This window comes from Osmia lignaria, chromosome 1 (genome assembly GCF_051020975.1).
Source record: "Osmia lignaria lignaria isolate PbOS001 chromosome 1, iyOsmLign1, whole genome shotgun sequence".
Classification (NCBI taxonomy): Eukaryota; Metazoa; Arthropoda; class Insecta; order Hymenoptera; family Megachilidae; genus Osmia; species Osmia lignaria.
The window spans coordinates 10,559,279-10,577,243 of record NC_135032.1 but is presented as its reverse complement, the minus strand read 5'-3'; the positions used below and the strand labels follow the sequence as shown (position 1 = coordinate 10,577,243).

At 41.3% G+C, this 17,965-nt stretch overlaps 1 protein-coding gene across 2 annotated transcripts in view; it reads right to left on the bottom strand.

The window, feature by feature from the left end:
- Window positions 1–17,965, bottom strand: part of nAChRalpha1 (nicotinic acetylcholine receptor alpha1) — a 112,508-nt gene that overhangs the window by 12,811 nt on the left and 81,732 nt on the right. The window contains exons 5-7 of one of the 2 annotated variants that reach the window (XM_034328647.2): window positions 13,153–13,333; window positions 7,553–8,283; window positions 7,237–7,474 (exon numbers count right to left, since the gene is read on the bottom strand). In XM_034328647.2, coding sequence (XP_034184538.1) covers window positions 7,237–7,474; window positions 7,553–8,283; window positions 13,153–13,333 — 1,150 coding nt within the window. Of the gene's footprint in view, window positions 1–7,236; window positions 8,284–13,152; window positions 13,334–17,965 lie in introns of both variants that reach the window. The other variant, XM_034328646.2, reaches the window with a different exon arrangement.

The window sequence follows — 17,965 nt, the reverse complement described above, 5'->3', positions numbered from 1 at the left end:
TAAAACAGACATCCGATACTTTTATGATACTTTCACGAGAATGCTGGGAGGGATATCCTTCCCTTTCAATTTCCCACAACCTCTTCGCGCCCACCCTTTTCTATACACGTCTTTGCGAACTTTTTTACATATTGCGATCAAGTAAATCAATAGTAAAATGTTTATTATCGCAAGCGTAATCAAAGCGAAATACGAGCGTTCTATTTTCCGCTTAGTATTCGCTTCATTTTCTATATCGATGAGTTTATCGCTGTGAATTTCTTGTTTTATGAATTGTTTAATTTTCTTATTTAAAAAATAAAGATAAAGCGATCTCGTCGATAGGCAAATAAAGATAAGGTGTTACTTAATCCCGGATCGTTTCGGTAAATTCTTCTTGCCAACACCTTCGTGACATCTATCTTTGGCAGCCCGCCAATATGCTAGAAGCGAAGAAAATCCCGCTGCTGGTTATATTGTACTGCAAACTGACTATAGTTCGGTCATAAAACAGTTCGCTTTTTTAGAGACCATTTGTCTTTATGAAAAACGACGACGACAGTTTTGCGATAATTCTAAAGTGTACGCTACTTTTCATTTCTCGACTAACTAAGAATGATAAAAGTCAGAGTATGAAGTTTAATTTTTTATCATTTTTAGCGTAACGAGATGCGTTGGTGTATTTGTGAGATTGTTCTGTAGAGAAGTGTTTCGTGAAAAGTTACTCGGTGCCAAGGGCCAATTCTTCCCCTTTCTTGGATCGAGAGATCTCTATCTCGATGCTATCTCTACCTTTTTCTTATTCTCACCCTCGTTCCTTTCCAGCTATTTACATTCAGAAACGTTTAGGGGTCGTCAGGTAGGGTGTCACCGAGACAAGCACCCTTTCGTAGATGGTAGACCGTTATGAAACGCGAACGACGAGATCTAATCATACTTTCCACTTGTATTGTACAATTTCACCGAATCGACACTATGAAATAAGCAAGCAGTGTAAATGTACTCATTAAGGGATGATTAAAAATGTAATACCTTTATTTATGAATAAATATTACTTATGGAAAAATAACAAACTAATTATTATGTTTAATTCTTCCTTGAAATTCCTTCCTTTACAAACATTTTTTCCTTGAACGATCAAATTCCACTTATTACTTAAGTTAGACCTTTGACTTTCTATTGGTGACATTTTCTATTGGTGAAGAGGAACGTCACGGTTGTTTGAGCATCGTTGTCAACCATTCGACCTACAGCGAGGTGAAACCTAGTCACTCTTGTAGCGACCACCGAGGGGTGAAGATCTATCTCTCAAACATCCATATACCTTTAATTTATTCCCTGAGTTTATCTAATTTATATTATTTAGTTTCTTAGCTTATTAGATAAGCTTATAAGGAGGGTGAAATTTAAGATTATATCCTTCTTGAGGAGATTAGCTCAGCATCCCTTTAATTTATTATTTTATCCCTTTTTACAAACATTACCTTATCCTTCAGAGTTATTTATTATTTTACCCCTTTTATTGGGCCCCATGGTGCCCATTCTTATACCGTTTCATCCCCTGCATCATTTGCGTATCCTTTACGTATTCCTTACGTACACTTGACATGCCTGCACATCCCTTGCATGTCCTTGCACCCCTTGCGTGTCCCTTACATTCTTTGCGTGCCCTTGCACCCCTCGCATACCCCTTGCAACTCTTCCATCACTTGCGTATCCTTTACGTATTTCTTACGTATCCTTTACATGCCTTTACATCCCTTGCATGCCCTTGCGTGTCCCTTACACCCTTTGCGTGCCCTTGCACCCCTCGCATACCCCTTGTAACTCTTCCATCCCTTGCGTATTCTTTACATCCCTTGCGTGCCCTTTATATTCCTTGCGTGCCCTTGCATCCCTTACATGCTTGCAAGCCTCACAATCCCCATATCCGCGCAACAGGAAGGGAAAAATCTTGCAAATTTAGTTCCTTTTTTCGCCACCAGAGGGCGCTGATTCGACATCGAAATTTTAGTTCACATTTTTGCCGCCAGAGGGCCAAAATTTTAGCATGATTTAGTTCCTTTTTTCGAAACCAGGTGGCGCTGATTCGACATCGAAATTTTAGTTCACATTTTTGCCGCTAGAGGGCCAAAATTGTAGCATGATATAGTTCCTTTTTTCGAAACCAGATGGCGCTGATTCGACATCGAAATTTTAGTTCACATTTTTGCCGCCAGAGGGCCAAAAATTGAGCATGATATAGTTCCTTTTTTCGAAACCAGATGGCGCTGATTCGACATCGAAATTTTAGTTCACATTTTTGCCGCCAGAGGGCCAAAATTTTAGCATGATTTAGTTCCTTTTTTCGAAACCAGATGGCGCTGATTCGACATCGAAATTTTAGTTCACATTTTTGCCGCTAGGGGGCGCTGTTTTTTCGAAATTTTCGCGAAACTTACCTTTACTTACCTTTACTCGAAGCAGTCTTTATATTATATTTATTATAAGGGATGCAGAGATGTAAGGAATGTAGGGATGAAAGGAATGTAGGGATGAAAAGAATGAAGGGATGAAAAGAATGTAGGGATGAAAAAAATGTAGGGATGAGAAGAATGTAGGGATGTAAGGGATCAAGCGATGTAAGGAATGTAGGGATGAAAGGAATGTAGGGATGAAAAGAGTGAAGGGATGAAAAGAGTGTAGGGATTTAAGGGATGAAGATATGTAAGGAATGTAGGGATGAAGAGAATGTAGGGATGAAAAGAGTGAAGGGATGAATAGAGTGTAGGGATTTAAGGGATGAAGGGATGTAAGGTATGTAGGGATGAAAAGAATTTAGGAATGAAAAGAATGTGGGGATGATAATAATGTAGGGATTTAAGGTATGAAGAGATGTAAGGAATGTAGGGATGCAGAGATGTAAGAGATACAGGGATGTAAAGAATGCAAAGATACGAAGAACTCAAGGATGTAAGGGATGCATAGGTCTGAGAATTGCCGGATTATAAGGAGTGCAGGAATATAAATGATGTAGGGACGTAAGTGATGCAGAGATGTAATGTATGCAGAGATGTAAGAGATGCAGCGTATAAGGGTTGCTGGGATGTAAGACGTGCTGATTACCCGGATAATTTTCTCTACCCTGGTTACTCGATCCGAATGCGAATGGTGCTAATATAAGAAATAAATGCCTTATCTATTAAACATGGCCCAACAGATGTCGCATTATGATGGAAAGCCAGCACTATCGTTAAACACTTTCAGAAAATACATATAAACAGCAGCTGGCTGTCCGGTTCTCCTGGCCACGTTCCACTGGCAAACCGTGGAACTACATAATTCGCCATGCACAGAAATTCAAACCGCAAACAGGTTCAGTTAATTGCACGCTGTATGCACGCGTCCACGAGTGAACATCGAGTACCAGTGTACTTTGCGCGGGTAAAACGCATACGATCACGCCCGTTTCCAGCCTCGACTCTAACCAGCGACTAGGGTTGCTCCATCCGCAAATCGATCGTGTAATTTACCATTGGAATATTTCTTTCAACACGGAGAATTCCTAATTTTCACGATGTAAATCTATTGTGAAGCGATCTGTACTTAAACGCTGCCGAGCGAAGCACGAAGGGAACTTTGTCGACGCATCTGTTTCGCGAAAGTTACCAGTTTGTCCAGCGACCATCGATCCATGAAATTCGTTCGAAACACTTGGTCTATGCACACTGTGCTTCCGCTAGATATTTTCGTATGAATTTTGAATAAGCTGAAGGAAGTTTGCCTGTCTCTGTGATAGATAGTTAAGGACATTATCAAGTACCATTATACTAAAAATAAATGAATAAAAATCAATGCGACAAAAGCTTTGAAAATTCGAAGCTTCAAAAATGTCGCATTGCGATTTTCTGTAAATAATTCACCGTGATAAATCGTTAAAGCTATTCGACGAATCGTATACCGAATAGGATCGATTCCGATCGAGTTTGCCATCTGCGAAGCAACCGGAAGTCCCCGGTTGATGCGGTCAGCGCACGGAAATCAAGGCATCTCCGGGATCGTGACTCGAGAATTCGATGCCGGATAGATTGAATTTCGAGCCTGGCCTCTCGCTCGCATGCAAATTCGACAGGAGATACGTGGTACCTCGAAGTAAGCGCATTGCGAATCGAGTCGAAGACGTAATTCGTACCGTTCGTTAAACACCCCCCGTCAAGATTGGATCCACCGGTCAGGGGTTTATAAAAATTCTTCTCAAGATCGGTGTCTTACCCTGGGAACGATCGATGAAATTTTTCCCCGTGTAAAGTAACGCGAGAGAGGAATATGTATAGAGGAGAAGAGGCGAGGGTAGTTTCTCGCGTTTTCAGAGCGCCAGCATTGATAGCAGCCTTTTTTACGCTCGAGTTTCATAAAACACGTCCGTAATATCGGAAAAGTGGAGCGTGAGTGTAATAATAGCGCCGTCAGCTCCAAGGGTCTCGTTAAAACAAAAACGATATTCCTCGACACTTTCTAGAGACAGCAAGCAGGCCTCGTACAGGAATTATCATATTTTCGGCTGTCGAACTTTCGGCAGAAACTTTCGACCGGACCGAGCAATTATTAAGCTGAAAACTAGACTAAACTTCCTAAAGTGTCGTCCTCTGTCCTAACCTTGTCAAAACAGAAATTTCAAGTTCCTAATGAGGTTCGTTAATTCACTGGTGGAGCAACATTGACTTTCTCGAATTTTAATTACTTTAGCGGTTGAATAATTGCAGGTCTATTAATGTTGTTGGACATAAAATATGATCGAACGACGGACCATGGAGAGAGACCCAAGTTTAATTCAATATCGTATTTAATATTATTTTCATTTTATAAATGTAACGGTGTTCATAAATTATACATTTAACTTTAAATTAATTTGGTCACAATTGACCCATGCTCCGCTGTTCAAGGATATTTGGATGTGCTTTCCTGTCACGGAATTACGTTAGAAGAAAACCTATGTAAAATAGAGAGGATCCCAGGAGGCAAAGGGCTGTAGGGAAAAGAAAATTCCGAAGAATGTACGGTGATTTTCGAGGAGCAAGTCACTTTTCGAACAAACTCGATACACGATGGATCCGCGAAACTCTGTCACGTCGCTCGTTTCGCGCAACTATGAAATAGGGAGCATAAATTCGTTCGAATTTACGAGTGGCCCGGACAAATGTCTCAACTTCGGAACGTGTTCCCCGAGAGGCGGACTTGTCAACGTCTGAACCAATTCCCGGAGTTTTACATCGCTCGCCAAGTCGCGAAACTTTGAAACGCAAAATTGAGAGAGAGAGCACGACTGCAAACGCCTACGATTTGCTTAAAATTTTCGACTAAACTTCCACAAACTTATCCTTCATTAATTGAAACTCGACAACTCGTTAATGTAAAGAGAGATCCCGACGTGATATATTATTCTTCTTTTAATATAATTATGCTAATATATCACAGATTTCACTTAACGAACAGTATAACTGACTTAGAGATACTTTTCCTTATTTTAAGTGAAACAGGTCAATGATAAGTCAGACAGTTACAAATTTTGTATAAATAAATGTCAATAATTAATACACGTGTATTTATATTCCAGTACATAAAATTAATAAATAAATCATTATACAGAAACAGCATTACTTTATTTCCCTGCAGTAGAAAACTCGACGATAAGTCAGACCGAGATTCCCTTCTTGTTCCCTGAGTCGGCTGGCTGTCAAGATGGTGCACGTATTATGGTGTAGAAGGTGTCGCGTGTTGGAAGATTGATGGGAAACGATCGCGAACGACTTTCAGCCGGCTTATCGAGGCTGCTTCTCTCGCGAAATTCAGCTACAACGTGTTGGATGTTCGCTCGAAGTGAAAGCGTAGAATGTAGCCGGTTAGTTGGCCTATTCACGCCAGGACACTAGAAGGTAGTCGACGACGGTAAAGGAGTTTGCTGTAATAATAATACGCTAACCAGACCGGCAGCCAGGGCTTCAAAGAACTCGTCGTTCTTTTGTATCGCGGCCAGACGGTTCTTCGGCTAATTCGACCGGGCATCAAGATTTTAATTAAAACCTCGCTCGTCGAGTAAAGGAATCTTGAGATGGAAAGCTGTGTTGTACCATGGGTCCATTGGAATTCGATGCTCGCCGAATCGAGAGCCATCGAAAGGAAGGTGACTGCTCGATCCGTTATGCAGCTTCTCTGAAACGCGATTGATTCTCGAAACACGAGATTCGAATCCTGTAATTTGTCGAACGGCTACTTGACGCGATCCCTGTCCAGGACACGGATGCCAGCTTTCGAATTAACGCGATATACCCTGCTATGTTCTGCTGCCGTAGCTAATCCTGTACACAGAGAACGCGGTTCGATGCGTTCTGATTTCTTGTTCGTAGCGGAAATCTCTGGAAAAATCGATATCCCATTTGGAAAGTGGAATGAAACGAGCGGGAAATGATAAAAGCGCGTTTGCGCTGTTACGGAAAAGCATCGAGAACGTGGAAACTGATCAACGCGTTCCAAGGATACTCCTTTTTTATTTTTTTTTTTAATCTTTGCGAGTGAGTCACGTGAGGGAATCGGTAATGGAGCGTGGAAATCAAAGGGAATCGTGAGGTGAGATCCGGTCAGCCAGGTCGAATTATAAACCGTAGGAGCGATGATACGAGACCTGATAGGATAGCAGTAGTATCGGATCGTATTAATCAGCCGGAAACACCTCAGGATCCGATTGCCGTTAATAGCTTCGGTTCCGTTCGTCGAACGTCGCACGATTTATACGCTTTCTTGTCACGAGATTCGGAGATTAGTGCCGGAAGCTGACTTCGGAAATTTACCGATTTGTTCGAACAAAAATCTCGAAAAGTACTTGAGAAAATATTCACGATAGTTGCTTAAACATTGACTGCCATGATGGTCATCAGGTTCACATTTTTCATTATCAAATAATTAATAAGAAATTGAAAAATTAATTAATCGTATCCTTAATAATTATACTTTCAATGTGTCTGACTATGTATTACCTTTTCTACTGTGGCAGTCAATGTATCAACCCTCGAATGGCGGACCTTAGAGAGAGGCCCAACATTCTTCCACTGTACGCGGGTGAAAATATAATTGAACTTAGCTTCTCCACTTTTCACCCTAAGATTTGTAAATTTGGATCACGATTGACCCGGGGTCCGCTGTTCGAGAATTAAAGGGCAGTGCCATTTTGCCTGGATACTTAAGAAAAATGAACGAACTAGAATTAATGAAACAATTACTCACACTTTCGAACTTGTCCTTGTTCTTAGCGTGCTGAGCGATGAACCTAGCGTCGTCGATGGTCTTCTCGATCTCGCGAACCAACGGCTTCTCGAAGGTGGGGCTGACGTCCTCGTGAACATAAGCGGGGCTGGCCGGGCCGAAAAGGTCGTCGTCAGCCCCCGGCAGTGGGAGCGAGGGTAGCGGCTCCTCGAAGCATGGTGCTACGGTGCCCACGGTGCCGCCCGCACCTAGATCGTACCTGGTGGCGGTCGGTGGCAACCCGTGCGTTGGTATCTCGTATTCCTCGCTGAACCTTTTACCGTAATACGTGTCGTACTTATCAGTCTCTGGTACATGGAACACATCGGTGAGCATGCCCTCGGCCGGTTTCCCGTTGCTCGCTTCCACGTCGTCGTCGTCGTCGTCGTCGTCAACCTGTTCACCGTCGACGTTCATACCGGCGACACCGACTCCGTTCCTTACCCCCTCATCATCATCCTCCTCCTCGTCGTCGTCCTTGTTCGGCCTCTCGATCAGAAGGAATCGCGGCAACACTTGTATGAAAACAACCCTCACCCATTTGGCCATACGATGGGTGACGGGCGAACGAAAGTTCACGTTCAACACGGCTATCGTCACCACCACGGACAGGGTGACAAGCACCATCGTGAACAATAGATACTTGCCGAGCAACGGCACCGTTAACGACGTGGGCGGTATGATCTCGGCCAACAGTAGGAAAAACACCGTCAACGACAACAGTATCGAGATCGACAGCGAGACTTTCTCACCGCTGTCGCTAGGAAGGTAGAACACCAGCACCGAGAGGAAAGATATGCCCACGCACGGTATGATCAGATTGACCGTGTAGAAGAGGGTCTTGCGGCGCAGGGTGATATTGAACACGATATCTGGATAGGGCTCCTCGCAGCATATGTAGAACGCCTCGTTCCTCACGGCAGGCACTTTTATGATGTCCCACTCGACGGAAATGTAGTAGTCGGTCAGGTCGATCCCGACCTCGATCCGGTTCGAGTCCTCCGTCTGGGCCAGGTGTCTTAAGTCCACCTGCGAACAAACATCCGGAACGATATTAGAATACAGCCCCGATAAAATCCCTTTCTTTTATGGGAATAAGACTTCTTTGTATACAAGAGAATTGAATAACAATAAAACAATAGAAGGTGTGCGAGATGGTACATGAAATTTTGTTAGCTCCAGTAATTCAACTCTGCAATAATTTCTCTGTCCTCAAGAGTGTTAAACTTAAATTTACCCATTATATTGGTATAGTCATTCCACCTCGAAGGATTACTAGTTTCGAAGCACAGGGATAATTAATATTTCCTAACTGGTGGTTTCGACTCTTCCCCTCGGTCTTTGTAGTTTTATTACGGATAATAGAAAATCGACACTTTTGACCAGGACCATTGGCAATAACGCTGAACGGTAACGAGAGCACTGCAGTAAATTCGTGCACAAACAGCAACGATAGTCGGTTCGTTTAAAGATTACCACAGCCCTGTGTACCGTGTAATTGAGGTCCGAGATAAGGAGCATTACTCGAAAGCAGCCATTTGACAGAGGTTACGTATATCCGTGCGCGTGTACGTGCCTGAGAGTTAAACAGACACAAAGGTAGAGGGGCGATGAATAATAAGGGGTATTTCATAAGACGTCGTGTAACTGGGAAATGAGGGATTCTTCAGCCAAAAATAAAATGGCTACGAAGGACAACTCCTGACGAGAATAATCACCATTTTCTTTTTCTCTTTTTTTTTAAACAACGAGTAACTTGCAACTGTGCTTCAGGGACCTCTAACGATCTACCACATTTTCCATTAGAATAATCCTATCCACCGTGGTATATTTAAATAGAATAAAGGTATATATTTCTTTTTCCATGACACCTAAATGCAACTCTGAAGGCATAATAAGATTCCTGTCAAACAGGATGCAGAATATCCTGCTCTTTCTATTTTCCTTTTTGCCACAACGGATCCAATTGTTTAAAGAAAGGAGGAAGCAGGGATCAAGGGAAGAAAAGAAGGAAAGAAATTGGATAGCTCTAATGGGTGCTAAGATAGGTGGCGGATCCTCTGGAAGACGTCGAATATGGGAAAGAGAATAAAGTCTCGAGAGTGGAGCCAAATCTTTCTACCATCGAACTTCCTATCAGAATGCCCCTTAATCCCCTTTGGACCACTTTTAAGATCTTTCGATAGCTGCCTGTTAACCACGCCCCTCTGTTCTTTCCCCTTTTCATTCCGAAATAAATTGTACAACAAATAACAATCTGTTGTTGGTCGAGAAATAAAGAAAATTTTGCGATACCGATAAAGCTAGTAAAATCGAAAGGTGTAAAATTCCCGTTTGAAAGGATGGTCAGTGAACAGCTGGTGATGGTCGTTCACAGCCACAGGAATGGTTTATCGTTTCACACGCGGGATTTATTCCCGCAACGGTGTGTTCACTGGTGAAATCCACGGACAGGTGGATTTGTCGGTGAGGGACAAATCTAGCCGTCCGCAGAGGAAGGTGGGTTGGTCATGGGTAACAGGCGACGAAAAGGATTTCGACAAGCTCTGAACTACCATCATCCCCTATTGTTATGGAATTATTCCCTTTGTGACATTTCAGCCTATTAAATACTAATTCAATCGTAATTATTAATCCTCAGTTACAAATCCCCTGTAAATTATCTAATTATCAGAGACTATAAGCTTGCAAATGTTAATCCTCCGAGGGCGGACCATGGAGAGAGGCCCGATTAAAATCCCATACCGTATTTTATATTATAATCACTTTCTAAATTTTATTTTAAATTAACAGCCTTGTTTTTTGTAAGTTGGAGTCGCAATTGACCCAAGTTCCGTTGTTCAAAGATTAAGGAAAGAACGTTTACTCTATGTGAAAGTACAGCAACATTTAATTGACAGAGTTCCTGAAGAAAGAGCAAAGAAGATTGGCTCGATGTGTCTGTCTGTCGAGGATTTCAGCTGAGCTTATCAAAGTTGAGAAAATTCCTAAAGAAAGAGTTCTTCGAGCAGGCATCAACAAATGGAATCGACGATTCGTGGCATTTTATTGACGTCTGTTAGCACGTTGCTCCTGTATCGAGGGATCCACGAAATTCCAAGGATATTCCTCGATGGAACAGCAACGGGAAAGAAGTCTGATAGCTGCCAATGGTAATCGATAAATCGTAACGTTTCATTGAAAATCGTTTTACCCTTTCGTCGAAACGAGAACAGTCCTTTCAACATAGCGGAACATAATTCTACACGATTTTTCAGCAACTTCTCGATACTCCCTTTGAACAAAACAAGTGTGTTAATAGAATCGATGAAAGGGTCGGTTTCTCTCGGATTCAATGGTAACGCGCTTCATCCGCGAGACAGAAAACGGTTGATCGCACGAAACAGATAAACGCTAGTCATAAAGCGAGCTCCGCTTTCTCTACGTGAACTTTCTTCTACTCATCGAGTGCTCGCACAAAATGGATTCTATTTCAATCGTGACATTTGACGATCTATTGTTCTAAAGCTTCTTGAAACTTGCAAGCTTCTAACTTTAGATGCTTTTCCATCGTTCTAGACAAGTTTACGAAGATTTCAAATGACGATGATAAGGATAACGAGTGAAGTTGATGTACAGTTCCGAGTATGGAAAATCCTGGACTCGCATCCGCCCCCCTAGGCGGCTGCGCGCAGACTGAGACTGAGTGGGTGGAGGCCCTAATATATAGACCTGTGGCGGACCACCACTTGCGTTCAAACGTTTACGCGCGAAAATTTGAATTGATATTTATTTCATTATTAATATTCCTCAAATATACACTAAATTTTATAACTAAAAGTTATACTATTTCGTTTCTAAATCACTTTTAAATATTAATATAATCAAAATTATGATTTTGAGATCTCCTCCTTCGATGCCTTGCTCGATACTGTACGTCACCGAAAAATGAGATGAAATTAATGAAAGAAGGCACTTAAATTTTGCCCTTCAAAGGGGTTGAAAGTGTAATAAGAGAACCAATTATGAAACAACAAATTCTCAAAGCTTTCAGAGTAACTTATTTTTCCTTCCAAAATAAGAATATATAATATAAGAATGATATTGATAATTTAGAAGAAAAAAACACGGACCAACTAAGTGATTCATCGAAGATTTACCGTTCTGCAGCTGTATAAATTATTTCCTCGCTGGGAAGCAGACAATGTTCGAACGCTTTAGAATCCAAGAATCTCCGGGGATTCGTCGGCGAGTCGGGGCAAGGCAAAATGAAAGAAAAACACCGGGGAATAGAACTGTCAACGTAACTGCTAACGTAATTAATAGTTCAGACGCGACGTGGAAAGTTCAGGTAACATTTTTCCGCGTTGACGCGAGCGTGTGATTTAATAGAGAATCTAAGAGACTCGGTTTAATGGGAATTTTTTAATTCACGGAAATTTATTCATTAGTCTTCTAAAGGACACTCGCTACGTCGATATAGAAATTAATTAGTCGGTTCGATAAATTATTATCGATTGATCTTTCAGGACTGCGGATGCAACACTTTATACGATACTGGAAAGTATGTTACCTTCTTGGAAACTTGTCTTCTTTTGGAGGATATTTCCATTTGCAATTCCGAACATTTGCAACCGATGACGTCACGGAACCAATGACATTTTGCCAGAGGTTCAGTCGCGATTTAGGTATTCCTTGGGGCTCTGATTGCATTACCAGCGCGGTCATATTTCTATCCAGGTCCACTTACGGTCTAATAAAGTATTCCTTAAGAGATCGATCGAGTTATAAAAACCGGTCACGTTCACCTTCGCCATCGTTTCTTTCGGATAAAAAATTCTTCGACCAGTCACCCTACATCCAATCATACTTTGTCCTCGACTCGATGTCGCTAGATAAAACGTTGTTTTCGAGTGAAATTCAAAGAGGATAAAAAAAAAAATAATCCTTATCATTATTTACGATTTATCCAGTAGCCATAAAAACAACCCCTTTACACGCCATCCATTTTTCATAGAAAAATAGCAACAGAAAATTCTGAAAGGATAATTTTAAACGGCGTGTTATTCTATCAAACTGGTCGCAATATGCAAATTCGAAAGGTAAAAGATATCCGCTGATAAAACTAAATGGCGAATTCGATTCAAAGCGGGAAACGATACAGTACGGTGCAGAATTTCGATGGCTCGTTGAATTTTTACGAATAGCGAACTACGTGTCGTAACGTACTCGTCTACAAAAATAAAATCCTGTACGGAACAAAGGGTAAAAAAAAGAAAGAAACAACAGGAGGGAAAAACGTAACGAAACCATCGCCACGAGAGGGATGCAGATATAAATGGAACGTCGATGTTCCGGTGATTTTCGCTTATCGTCAGAAGCGTTACATTTTTGTAAAGTGACTTATACGTTCGATGATAAGTCGGTGCCTTTAAAAAAGGCTCCTCTTATCGGGATACAAGAGGAAGAGCGAACGTCGAAGATGGACGACCGTTTTGGGAATAGCTTTTTTCTAAATAGTGTTTTCCACAGCCCCGTCGTTTGTGAAGAAATTTTTCTTTTTATTTTTCTTTCATTCAATTCAACTTCTCCTGGGGAATTCAGGAAGGAATTAAAATTTCTGAAGCTTGGGATTATAAAGCTACTTTAGTTTAAAAGCTGAAATTTATTCTAAATAAAAGGGCGCTGGTAAAAGAAATATTTTCAGAATTTTTTTCAAAAACCCCAAGACTGTAGCCCCCTTCAAACCTTCCATTAATCCAACACTGGAGAAGTTGAAATTGTCGAATAATTGAGTTTCTTAAGTTAAAACACGACACCCTGGTCGTGTCTTCGTTATCAAAGATGGCTAAAATTTCTTGACGATGATTAATCGCCCCGTAAAGGTGGCTGAATTGTCGGTCGAATCTTATTACTCACCGTGTACCCGTCGTAAGTCCACGAACCAAACTTCATGAAGCAAGTCTGCTCGTCAAAGGGAAAGTACTCCACGTTGATCTCGCAGAATGATTTATAGATAGCCGGCGGTTTCCACACGACCTTTCCCGTATGGTGCAAAATCGCCTTGGTCATAATGGTCACCTCGTAGTTGCCATCGGCGCTGAAAACAAAATTAATGTCCACCCTGATTTATGTTGCCAAGATATTTTTTTTTCTTCGTCCACCCTTCACCCTCGTTAGAAGGCGACTTCAATGTGAGATCAACGATATTGCCTTTTGCGTGTCGTTAATTAATCTCTTGATTATTAAGCTGCAAAACTATCTGAAAGCTACCTCTAACTGATAGGATTTCAAATAACTGCTGAAATTTTTTCACTTGGAAATCTGGAATTTTTATTTGTTAAAAATATTGAAATTTCTTAATTTAACAAAAATTACTTTTCTCACGTGATGTTTCAAAGGATAAAATTTCAATACCTGTGTTAGAAAAATTTCAGTGGCGCGTCGAAGTGCGAGACGACGACCAAGATAAGAGATAAGAAAATCCACGGAATAAACAATGAAAGTGAGCAGGAAAAGTGCACGTTCTAAAGGCTACATTGGATGCTGGGGAAACAGTGTTCCCGAGGAATAAACTCGACGAGGTAATGCGGTTGGATTTCTAATATAATACGCGCGACTGCAGCTGCAGCTGTCGTTGCTGCAACTGCACTTGTTGCGCTATATTCGCAGGACCTCTTTTATTATAAGTCGCTTACTCGGTTTCCTTTCTACCATGAATTTCCTCCTTCTCGCTTCATCCTGAATTGTCTTAAATAATTTTATCGTTGCACACTTTCAACTTTATCTATCGCTAAAAGATCGAAAAATTTTCTGAACACTGGGAAAAAGAAACGAATCCAGCAACGAAAGAGAATCTTAACGACAGGTGTAAAAATCTTATTTTAATGAAGGCAAACAATGGCGCGAGTGACCGGGCGTAAAATCGCGGCCCAATATCGAACCGAATTGCTTCCGCGAGCAGAAAGAGAACGGGCTTTCAATAAATTCTCTGTTGGGAAAACGCTGTTCCCGACAGCCGGTCAGAATATGGAAAATCAGTGGGAAAAGCACGTTTTGAATCTTAATATGCTGCGACTACGCTCGAGTCAGCGACAGGTGCGCGTGCTTCGCAGCGGATCGCTTCGTGGATGAATGAACGTTTGCTGGGAATTGAGGTTGCTCGCGTGTAACACGAAATAAACCGAAACGACCCCAGTTTTTTATCCAGCCCGACGAAATATACGAGGCGGGAAAACAGGTGTAAACGAATCGTTCCCCGCAAGCTGACAAAACTTATCGCCTTTTCAGATGATAACTGTTGAATACGAAATGAAATAAAATTGAACGAAAAATCTCGTCTACCTTTGGAATTTTTTGCAAACGACGAAAACGCGTGCCGTTTGTCGCAACGGTACGAAAATTGGCCCGAGGCAGAACCCGGAAGTGGTCGTTCCCGAGAGTCACCGTGTTCAGGATTCGTACGGGACAACGAGAACAATGCGTGGACAGGGAAATAATTTCGTGGCGAATGCACAAGGCCTGACGTTTTCAACGTCTCCGTGAATATCTCGAGCTTTGTTCTTGGAGAAACGTCGCTGGTTTTAAGTGGACGTCACGTAATTACGAACACCATAGAAGGAGACGGTCGGGAACCGTGACGAGAGACACCGGTCCTGTTGCTGAAAGAACTTTTCACTAGACGCTTTCGGGACTGAAAGATTCATTTTATGTTAATGCTGCTTCTTTGCAACTTCCACTGGCTGATTCAAGTCGGATGGACTACTGAATATGTCCGCGTTGGCTTGCTGACAAGAAGTTTGCTTGCGGAGGAATAATTCTGACCACCGCAAGTCTTCCGCGGACTTTCTAATGCGTTCCTAATGGTTTTTAAACTTAATATCCTACGTTGGGCAAATTTTCCAGACGCGAATTCAATTTACAACTGAAATTTTTTATATTTTATTCCTACTAATGAACATCATTTAATTAATTAATTAATATTCGTGATTTTAAGTTGACCCTAAATGAAACTCTATGTAAAATTGGGAAAACCTTGAATTAAAACTGCGACTCTCTCCATGGTCCGTCGTCTAAGAATTTATTTTATGAACTATGCGACGATCAAAGTGTGATAAAATCAAGTATATTTATAAAATTTTGATAAAATAAAACAATCTAAACGACCGCGTTTAATTTATAACCACTGGATCTTGAAAAAAAGGAAAATTTCTCAACAGAAGTTCAGTTTTACCATTTATTTCGGCCACGCAGACTCAACAAACTCCCTAATAGTGGAAGAAGTAATTCAATATACTTGATATCGTAAAAACTTTGGGAAGTAAAGGGGAATAGTGGCGGGGTAATATCGTAGCAAACCCCATAACCGTCAAACGCAAGAAATCTCGTAGCCGGATGAAAGAGGAACGGCTGCGAAACGCGAAAGTCGCGCCAAAGAACTTTCGGATCTCTCGATTAATCATGCTTTTTTCCACCGGTCTTGTGTCGGTTCTTGCGACCAGACGCCGCGTAAATCTTGAAAGTTGACGTCCCTTTTAAGCGCTTGTCTACTCGACCGACGTCGAACACCATAAAGAGAAAAAAAAAAATGTACATTGTCCTCTTCGCAGATCCCGACCAGGGACATTGAATTTCTCGCCTCCGTACTGTATCTCGTCTCGACGTTTTCCATTTGTTATTTCAGCGCCGGTTTAAATCACCGATTCATATCGCTGAAATTGTCAATGTATCTAACCATTCGTTTCGTCACGGTTTCGAAATTTTTTTTAAGTATTTTTATGAATCAGACTTCCCTAAGAAAAATGGCAATAAATATAGGGTAATTAGGAATTCTTCAAATTTCAATTTTAATAAAACAATTCACAGAATTTAATTTAATGAGAACAAAATTTGCGGAATAATTCGTCGAATTCCATCCGAGTCGAGCAAAGAAAGCTTTCGAATTATTTAAAGGAAGACACTGAAGGAAAATGGTCGAAACTCGCATTCTTTACGGCGCCGCTAAAGCAATCCAACGAATTATTCCGCGTTCCCCCGAGCGCGATATTCCGTCGGGATTAAAAATAAAACTGTCGAAATGTTGGATTCGGGGTGGGCACCCTCTCCGTTCCAGGGTCGATGCACCCTTGCGCTTGGAATAAAGGAGGAACGCGTATCGAAGTTGGGAAAGTTAAGGGGTAAAGGGGGATGAAGGACGCATGTATCTCTTCTTAAACCTTGAGATTTAGTTTGCCATTCAGCGTGACTCTTGGGGAGGAGCCGAAGGGTGGAACGTTTCCAGTGGCGTGGAAACTGTTCTTTGCTCGGCTAACATTGCAGTATCTCGTTGGATTTATAGAAATTCTCGCTGGTACGTGTTCCAATGAAAATTACTACTATGCATAGAACAGCCTTCGTCTCTATTTAATGAATTTCTTCTTCAATAAATTTTCACAATACCCAGTTTGATATTAAAATTTGATTAAATTTGATTTAAACTCGCCATTTTTTATCCTGTTAGAAAAATTTTATGAGAATCGTCCGGGGAACAATTACTGTCTAAATAAATAAATTGAAGTAACTTGAAATGTCTATGGGTGTTCTCGAAGTGGAAATAATTTTTCAAAGAAATTGAATTCGAAGGAAATGGTCCGCGCATTCGGTTGCTACGTTACTGAACGTACCGCGAGATGGGCATGGTCGACGGATCGATATAAGTTTCGTGGTAGAACGGGAAATTCTGCAGACCGTTTTTCTCCTTTTTTCACCGAGGATCCTAGGCCGGGGACCCGTTTCAGCCAATTAAAATCGCACCGGCGATAAATTCGCGATCGCGTCAACGTAAAATACGTGGAACGAGATTAGTACGGATCATGGTTCTTTACAATTAAACTTAACGTTCCATCGGTGCCCGCTGGTTTCCTCCTGATCGCAGAATGAAATTCATGGAGAAAGTTTATCTCTGGTTGTAAAGGATATCTCTATGGTTCCATTCCTCTCTTCTATTTGTAAAAAGAAAGGATCGAAACCATAAAGAAATTCAATTATCGGAAATTTTATAGAATCGTCAATTTTTGATCACTTTTTACACTTCGTTAAGTTTACCAAGTCTCTTTAGAGATCATCAAAGGAAAGACACTTCGTTAACGATCGAAAATGATTCTTCTTTGATCTAACAAATAGGTTTATGAATGTCGAATAAATTTTCATGAAGAAATTCATTTGGAAGACGATAAACGATGCCTTTGCTTTAAATTTCAAATCTATCACCTTTTGCAATTTTACAAATGGGTTAAAACCCCGCTGATCGTAACACGTATCTTCCGTTCAGCTTGGTACATCCTGTTGAAAACAATGTCGGTGTAAATCTCAATAAACGATGCCGGGAAGCACGTAGAAGCTACGTTTATGACGTAAAAGCAGGAGTTATCGAGAAAAATAAATCTTTTCCTAGTGGCATTCGGATTAGCAGATACCGAGATGGATGAATGGCTTTTGGACAGTGAAAAGAATCGTAATTTCTCCGGGACACCGTCGGAATTAAGTTCGAGAAAGATTCCGTGCCATTAGTTGGCAGGGAATTTTATAAAATGAAAATTTCATCGATTGATAACAACGGCGGGTCGTTCGGGATTTTTAAATATTCAACAGGAGACCGACAGAAATTTCTATTCCGGCAGCGGTTTTATGCAAATACCGTTCAATTCGCATAATTTCGCACGGCGATCCGCGGAATTGAAAAAACGTGGAGCCG